The following is a 9,223-nucleotide window of genomic DNA, read 5'->3' as shown; positions in this document are numbered from 1 at the left end:
GTACGCCTCGTATTGACGATGACGTCATCAAAAACCCCGACAATATTCAAAACCACGTGAACTGAGTGAGATGAACAACTACCGATGGTGCTCAAAATAATTGCTTTCCTCCTTAGCTTTGTGTGGCAAACCATGGAAACACTTGTCTGGTCGAATTTTCTACACAAAGCTGAGTAGGCATAGTTTCGTACGCGAACGCTAATTGGTTGGCTCGCCCAGTGCAGCGCACATGGGTTTAGTTTGTCTCAACAGGCCCAGACAACACCACAACTCTGTTGTTTAAAATAGGCATGAAGGGGAATTCCCAAGTTATATCTTTGTCGTATAGGTAATCTTACAATATTTTCATGTTCTTTAGTTAAATAAAAGATATAAAGTAATGAATTAATACACTAGACACATGGTTTTATTTGAACACTTTATTATGATATCGTAAAGTGAGGAATAAAAACACTAAACACATGGTTTTATTCGTAGGCCTAGAGGCTTGGTCTAGCCTAGCTAGGTAAAATCGTTCGTTCATACATACGTATATTGCGTGTTACGTACGTATTAGGTCAAAGGTTACCACAAATTTAACCCAACCTCTATTTTACGAATCCCCCGATTTACGTCCGGTCCGGTCCCGTACCGTACGTAAAATCGAGGTTCTACTGTAACTTTATACTGTCACATTAATATTTAATTTTTTTAATGTATTTCATTTATACGTCCTTTCTCTTTCTCAATTATATATTTTATTTCCAATGTGTTCAGTATATGCTCAAAGGGTATAGAACTGCAAGTGGTCAGACTTTCGTGGTTTCATTGGAATGTGATCCTATTTCAAAAAGGAGTACAAAGGGGCATGTCCCTCACTAGACGAGTTTCGAGCAAACTCTATTTGAATTGTAATAGGGCACCCCTATTTCATAGCGGTACTTTTTTAATGTCCCATAGTGTGCATACAGAATGAGGGTGGTCGGACCTCTTGCACATCAATACTCTTTGATATGGCCAGCAGGTCGTTATATAGAGTACCACAGTCGTGTCAATTAATATTTACAAAGAAGAAGTAAGATACAACGTCTTAATAATTACGTTAGAAATTGGGATCAATGGTTTGTTAGTGGCGAAAAAGGCATCGGGTTGAACGCATTTTGCAACGATAGCAACAGAGTAGTATCACATGATATCGTGGCATAACGCTGTAGTACTCTATATTTAAAACTTAAATTTTTTTTCCTTTGACTAAATGTATTTTTTTTGATGCAGTATATTAATTCTTGTTACTTTGATTTAATTATATATACTTCTGACACTGTAGGATTCTTAACCATCAGTTATATTATTAAATAATTCATAAGAGCCTTTCATGTAATATAATGTTCTATTGAGATTATACAAGTTTCGAAATTGAAACAGACAAACTTATTGATAACATAACATTTCTTACTGAGTCATAGTCATACACATTAGCATATGATGAATGTTTATAAATTGTTGTTGATATGTTTTTATTGTATATCCTGCCACTGTAACATCAGTGAAAGAAGGATTCTTTTTTTTATTTTCACCCTTCAAAAATATAATATCTATGTTGACCTAAACAAATAATATTTACATTGCATGCTTCATTTATTTTAGTAAATTTTAATTCAAATAAATATTATAAGCTAAAGTATTTCCATGTTAAATTATTTGTGGTATACTACTATGTTCTGACTATCCAGTTCAGAAGAAACGTAACATTAAGAGTTTCCATTAAAACAGTATTTAATATTTAAAAAAATACTAATTAATATGCACATGAATGTATCTTTAACTCTTATATTTTTGCATAGATAGGAGTAATAAGCATGTAATTGTAATACAGGGAAAACTGAATGGTTTTGGTTTGTCTTTGGAATTTATTTTATCTTCTAAATAATCGATTTGAAATGCGGATAGTGTAGTAAAGTTAACTGAATCACAATCAAACTTTTATATGTATGTTCGACATTTTCACAATACAAATCCATGCTATAAACCATCACATTATTTTAATTTGCTTATGAGAGCCCCTGAGTGTCAGCTTATTTTTAGGGTAAGCTGAAAAGGTCACCTTCTAAAAATATGGCATTTAAAAAAAGGAAAAAGTGCTGCTCATGGGACAAGTCCTGACACAAATCACCTTTAATTTAAAGAAAAAATCATTTACCAGTGCACAACATTCTTCAATTAAAATATGATTTAATGTTTTGTTGGTGTTTATTTGTTCATCCTCAGAGTTGAATAGAAAGGTTTAAATTTTGAATCATAATTCTATTACAAGGATACTGATAATTCTTAACACAATCTTTGACTGATCATGCGTATCAAATACAATTCATTTGCCAGTTATGTTCATTTGTCAAAGCGGAGGTGTACTTAATCAATAAGACATAACATTTGCAAACGTAATCAATTGCTGATTAGCTGTAATTTATGTTTTGGAATGCTTGATAAAATGTGATTGGGTTATGAACAGGTAAAGGACTTTTGATAGGGTTGAAAAATGGTAACTCTGCCAAACAACATTTATCATTCATTAGCGCTCATAAAAGTATTAATATTACATTGCATTTGACCTCTTTGTGATCCTTCATGTTTGAATGTATTTGCGATGCTATTCATTTGGGTATTAGTATATAGCACATAAAACCCAATGGAATCACTGTACCAGGCTGCGATCGTGGATGTGTAGTGATAGTAATCTAATAAATATCCCTCTGTTTCGCTAGGTAAAAAACCGTCCCTGGGACTCTGCCAGATACTCAGCAGTAGTCATTATATTCATGCCTCTATGCTTTGAATTTTGACTGTATGTCCTTGCTTGGCATACGTTAGTTTATAAAAATGATAATAAAGAACTATTTATATAGCAATTACATTACAATAAACTGCCTCTGCATTAAACATACCCATGGATGACAGACTTAAAGGAGACAAATACAGTTAAAGCAAGCATCATGAATTTACTGGAAACGGGTTAGTGTGCGTGAGGCTTCCTCATACTCGCAGGAATGCGGGAATCATGCCGATTCCTAGGAAACTCCCTCAACTTGAAAGAGACTGACCCCTGCGATATGCGACCATTGTTGGAATTGTATCCATGATACGTACCTATAATTTGAAACCCAACAATTTTCCACAAATCACAGTAAAGTATTTAGTAATGTAAATTTATGATTATTTATACTGTTAAATTCTTCATCAGTTGAGCTAAAAAATTACTATGAAATTTTATTTCTTTTTTTTTTTAATTTATGAAAATTCAGTATTAAACAATACCTGGAGAGGCCAGATAGCAACATAGTAATCATGGCTAGTGGCTAATAAGCCTCCAACTTAACTAAACATAATGTATAAACATTCAAAAAATGAAGGGAAAAAATGAATACATACAAGACAGTAATGGGTTTAACTTTTAAACCATTAAATTAAATTTAAATTACATTTTATATAGTATTTGTATTGTTTACTTTGTGCTAATTATTTCTTTTTCATAACATAAACATTTATTAATGTTTTGAACAATTCTTTATGAAAACCCTTAATTGGCTGGTAATAAGAGTCTAGTAAAATGTCCACAAGTCAGCGAAGGCTGTCTCGTTAAAATATGATCCTTCTAAATGAGCAATAAATGTATTTACTAAATTATTTTTTATAAAGATTTTATATAAACAATTAAATGTTGGCATGTACCCATAAAAGATGATTTTTCAAGCTGTTATATGTGCGAGGTTGTCAGTTGCATACATTTCTTAGTCATAAAGTCATGAACTGTTTCAATTATTTTATTCCATTTGGTTTTCTATCCATTGCTTTTGACACAAGGAGACTAGGTTAAGGTATTATTCTTATCCTACTAAAATGTACAGTAGATAAAGACTAGTTTGTGTCTTGCAGCTGAAACCTTAAAATGTCTTTTGTAAACCAGTGGTTCCTTATGTTGGTAAATGCAAATTGTTTTACATTAATAACTATTACTTTATATTGCAGAGGTTAACTTTATTTTCAAGATCAATAGAATACCAAAGATGCAATCACTTCTTATCGAGGTGTTAACTAATGTACAATTTCTTTTTAACAGGAACGGGTAAAATCAAGAACAAGGAATTTCTTCCGCCATTTTTCACGACAGTGGACAGTCCGCCATTCCAATGCATTCAACGAGCAGCCAGTGTCTCCGAAAGCTCGGACTCGCCCACAGTCATTATTTTTCGTGCAGTCACCAAAGATTGAGGAAGAATGGGAGAAAGGTGATGAATTACTGGATCTCCTCATCACAGAGGGAAAGTTAACAAACGATGATAAGAGGGATCTGCAGCTGAAGTTCTCGGATAATTATAAGACAGGTGATGCACAGCGTATGATCTTGGGCAACCTAGTAAAGGTAAAATTAATCGTCTTTTATCTGTATATTTCTGTAAAATGGTGTATCTAGGAATCTTGAAGTAGGGAATGGGGGTGCGAAGGTGAAGTAGGGGCTTGATGATTATGCGAATGGTGCTAGCTTAAAAAAATATACTGAATGGTTGAGGGTGACGGGGTGCAAGTATTTTGGGGGAGGGGGCGAACCCTCTAGATACACCACTGTTTCTGTAACAAAGCTTGTTTCACTTTAGGAAGTACACATTGGGAACAATATCAAGTGATTTGACGCAGACACAAGACTTGGCTAGCCACTATGATCGTTGGCTCATTCTTCGTATTGTGAAATATTTGTTCATATTTGGCGCTTAGTACATGCTAGCCTTCTGCCTCGAGTGAGCAGCTAGCACAGTGGTTATGGTATGTGCCTAACTTCTAGAAATTCACATTAAAATTTATTGTTATGACTGCCATAGGCTATGTTGCGCTTGTGGTACAAATATAAACGCTGTGATCCATGCTTTTAAGTGGTTGCATAGCAAACATAAAATGTTATAGAAACTTTCCGAATGTTGTGGTTAGGTTATGTCAGAAAATAATGATGCCACAACTTAGCAGCAATGTTTCTAATGTTATTTAGTCAGAAATAACATTACAAATGTATATTTATGGATTTACAAAAAGAAAAGGTGACCCCCTTAAATTGCATTGTTATACTTAAAATTGTTAGCTGATTGTAGCAGATGACAACCGAACTTGTGGTTGAGGTAGGATGTGTATAGTGGCATATGGGGCACCCTTCCCCCATTTGGCCCAACTGAAAAATGTTCAAAACAAAAAAAGACTCATGCTCAAGTAGTTAAAAATCTCATATCACCATATTTTGGGATCTAGCACCTCCTCACTTGATCATTGAGCTCCCAATACACCTTCGTGCATCTAACGCCCCCCTCCCCACCCACCCATCACCCCTCCCATTTCAAGACTTCTAGTTATGTCACTGTATGTGCACCAGTGTGATTACAATCATGAGGGATAATACATTTATTTAAGTCATTGGAAAGAGAAGGGAACTAAAACATTAACACTATAACTTGTTCTCTAATGATATAAAGACAGATTGTCGGATTTGATTAAATAAATTTTTGAAATCATAAATTAATGACAGTTTTGATAACCCAAAGGCCGTCCCCAAGATGATAGATTCAGATATAGATAGAGACACTTTAGCATAAACAACTTAAGAAAGTACTATTTTAGATGGCAACTGGAACATGTGCTGTCAGTTACATTTTAGATACTTTGAGGTTACATTTTTTTGTGCAGTCATCATGAATTTTAGTGGTGTTTCATTATGGACAATGTAGAAAAAAAAATCAGGAAACAGAAATTGAAAGGCTTCTAGCAAATGTATTGGGCATTATGCCAATACTCAAAACTTGAGCAAACAAATTAAAAATTTCAAAATTTTGCTTTATTTTAATTAAAGTCTGTTGATATGCCAATATTTATTTCCAGTATGAAAATAGCTCCATAATCATTTAAATGAGCCCCCTTTTTAAATCATTTGACATACATATAAAGATTCTGAAGTCCTATTCCTGTGATTGGCTGTGATGTGGCAATTAATTGTAGTTAAGTGAAATTGCATTTAACTTTTTACTACATTTAAAATTACGTTAAGTATATTCCACTTAAGTGTAATTATATTTGACTAAAGTCTAATTGGATTTTTTGCTATATATTTGTATGGATGTGCCTGTTGACAATTACACTGTCCTATTGTCACATGGTATGTCTGTCACTTTAAATTCCTCTATGGATGTTATGTTTTAAGTTGTAAAGCTGAGCTCTGCTGTGTACAAATTCTGGTGCTTATTTCCCTAAAGCCATGTCTGAGTCTCTTCTATTTCCTCTGGAACTCACCCCCTTAATAGTCACTTAACGGCAATCAGTAATCAAATAGTTACTTGAAAATGACTAATAATAAATATTTTGTGTAGTTGGCATGGCAAGCATTTAGTATTAAATAAAAGTAATTCAACTTTATTACAGCACATTTTGCTCCCGGTTTCAATGTGCTTTAACTTCAGGGACGAAGCACCGAGTGTGGGGAGCTGGTGCTTGAGATTTTTGTTTAGAAATGCTTAACCAATATTCACTGGTGGTACTTGGAATTTATATCGAAAATTAGCTTGTTTTGGAGTATTAGGTGTTCCCCTCTTTTTCCTTTCTTTTTTTCTCTCTTTTATTCCCGCTTTTTTTGTGGGGCCATAGTCCTGTTGGCTCTCTCCCCCCACCTGGATTTGCCCTAAACTTTCAACACAAAACATATTTTTAAAAGCCTAATCCATAATATAGCAATAAAAATTAAATCTACAGTACTTACTCCTTAAGTTTTGCCATTGACTTTAGTCAATCTTTTTTTAGCTATTATTTATTTTGCTGCCACTTGACCATCTGCCCTCCCACCCAACAGCCACAAAAATCACAGAGTGGGGTTGCCAAATAGATGCAATATATAGCAACATACTGTACATTACCCCTTCATATTCAACTTCTAGTTCTAGTGGTAGCGCACTAATGGTAATGATATTAAGGCCTAGTGTATACAATGGCTCGTGTGCTCTATAAAGAAACCCAGTACATCTTTCGAGACGAGTAGAGGGATACCCCGGTCTACTGAAACAGACAGCCCCTGTGGTGGACGATGAGAGTTGCTGGTACCGGGTTACTAGGTAGCACAGACACGAAGGGACCCTTAGGGGTGAAGATAGTCATTGATCGAGTTCCTAGTCCACGTATCTAGCGCTCTGAGCATCTTTCATTAGATGGATATGTGCGCTATATAAAACTACACTATTATTAATGTTTTAGTCTAATGTTTCTCAGTAGCGTTTTTCAGTATTTTAAGAATTGCTTTCATTACAAGGTGGATATATTTTGATAATTTTGAGGAAGGCATACTCCTAATATTTGCTTGAGGGCTGTTCCTCCTAGTTTGTGTAGTTCCTGCTAATGATATGTGCATTCTGTAATGGTCTTTTTACTGAAATATAGTAGTAAATTTTTTTTGTATTGTAAACATAATTTTTGAAGAAAAAGGGAGTATTTCAGTGTGGATGTATGAAAGTGAAAGAAAAGAAAATTGTTTACTATATGATACGTAAATTAAATCCAGACATATTGACTAGTAGTAGTATCGTTTTTACCCTTGTGAGATATATAGAAAAGAGTGTTTATGTTCAATGAGTAGGCCTTCAGTACTAGGTCTTTGCTCTTAGACCAAAATGCAAACATTTGATTAAATGTTGACAAAACTGGAAGAAGGTAGGTTTATTTTTATTTATATTATACATTAGTGATATGATGGATTACAAAAAAGATGTTATAAGATTATAGTATTTCATGGATGTCCTCATGATTATGTTAAATATGTGTGTGAGTGCTACAGTGTTACGTCACAATACCATGTGATACTACTCCGTTGCTGTCGTTGCAAAATGCGTTCAACCAGATGCCATTTTCTCCACTGACAAACCATTGATCCCAATTTATAACGTAATTATTAAAATGTTGTATCCTACTTTTTCTTTGTAAATTTTAATTGATGATTAAGTGTGTGTTCGATAACTAATATAATGCGAGCTTTTGTGTCTTTAGTACATTTTGATGGTAAAATATTAGATTTTAAAATGCCTATTCCAGAAAGCTTATGAAGTCATTCAGGCATAGTGAACGGTAACCAACGTCTATTGACAACAGAGAGCGCCACCTGGCGTCGTGATGACATGACTGTGGTACTCTATGTTGTTAAAAAAAGATACGAAATTGAGATTTGATTGTGATTAGTTCTTAAATAACTTTAAGTACCTCAACAAAATTCATCTTATTTTATTAAATTATTTAATTACTAGTATTTGCTTTAAAAATCTTATCTATTGCTATTAGTAGATAAGAACTAAGGTATTAAATTTTGATAATGATTCTGCATACAGTAGTATTCTTGTGAAGATTCTGTTAAAAATTTTACATTCTTTAAAACATGTATTTACCATAGTTCATCTAGTGTAAGCTCACCTCCTTCAACATACTTGGTATGATTTTGGGCTTATATCTGGGAAATCTCCAATAAAAAGGCTTTTTTTCAGCACGCATGCCTAATTCAAAGACAGTATTTGATATTTGTTGTAAAAGTCAGCTCATTCTCATTTAAATTATACCCTGGGCTTTTGCCCAAGCAAATGTGTGTATGTAAAAGTTGAGGGTGTGCATATACCAGAGATTGGCTTACCCTAGGAACTACGGTATTTAAAAGGTAAGATACCGAGATATGATAGTTGATTAATCCATGAAAACCTTTAAAGGTTTTTCTAATTTTATTAAATTATTTGCTTTAAAAATTGTCATCTTAACTAAATGTACATTTGCCAATTATGATGCTCTAAAAATAAGTCTCATTAGGAATTGGGAAGTGCAGTTGTTTTTCATTATCGTCTTCATCATTTCCGACTTATTGATTGTTTGATGTCACGTATCACTAGCTGCTTTTGTTGCTCACTTTATGTATGAATTGCTGATAGATCATTTTGTTGTATATGTTGTTTATTGGCTCTTTGGTCTAATTCTGTTTCGCTTCATATTCACTCTTTCCTCAAATTAGCAATCTCTACAGATTTCTTGTAGTTTTATGCCCAAAAGAATATAAAATATTTATATAAAAATATTTAAACTATCAATTTATATATAATTTATAATATTAATATTTAATATTAATATTTTTCAAATATTTATATGAAATAGTTATACAATCTGCCAGATATTTATATAATATATATATACTGTCTCT

The 9,223-nt window shown here is 33.4% G+C and overlaps 1 protein-coding gene across 2 annotated transcripts in view; it reads left to right on the top strand.

Annotated features, from left to right (window-relative positions):
- Positions 1-4,093: 4,093 nt before the first annotated feature.
- LOC117117217 (formin-J-like) overlaps positions 4,094-9,223 on the top strand; it is a gene marked incomplete at its 5' end in the record, with an annotated part of 49,117 nt that continues 43,987 nt past the window's right edge. For both annotated transcript variants that reach the window (XM_033261454.1, XM_033261453.1), the window contains 1 exon segment: positions 4,094-4,396. In XM_033261454.1, coding sequence (XP_033117345.1) covers positions 4,094-4,396 — 303 coding nt within the window.

This window comes from Anneissia japonica, unplaced genomic scaffold (assembly GCF_011630105.1).
Source record: "Anneissia japonica isolate Jap-2015-1 unplaced genomic scaffold, ASM1163010v1 scaffold287835_len3118868_cov185, whole genome shotgun sequence".
NCBI classification, from domain to species: Eukaryota; Metazoa; Echinodermata; class Crinoidea; order Comatulida; family Comatulidae; genus Anneissia; species Anneissia japonica.
The sequence above is the reverse complement of the archived record's forward strand: the minus strand, read 5'-3'. Positions and strand labels throughout refer to the sequence as shown.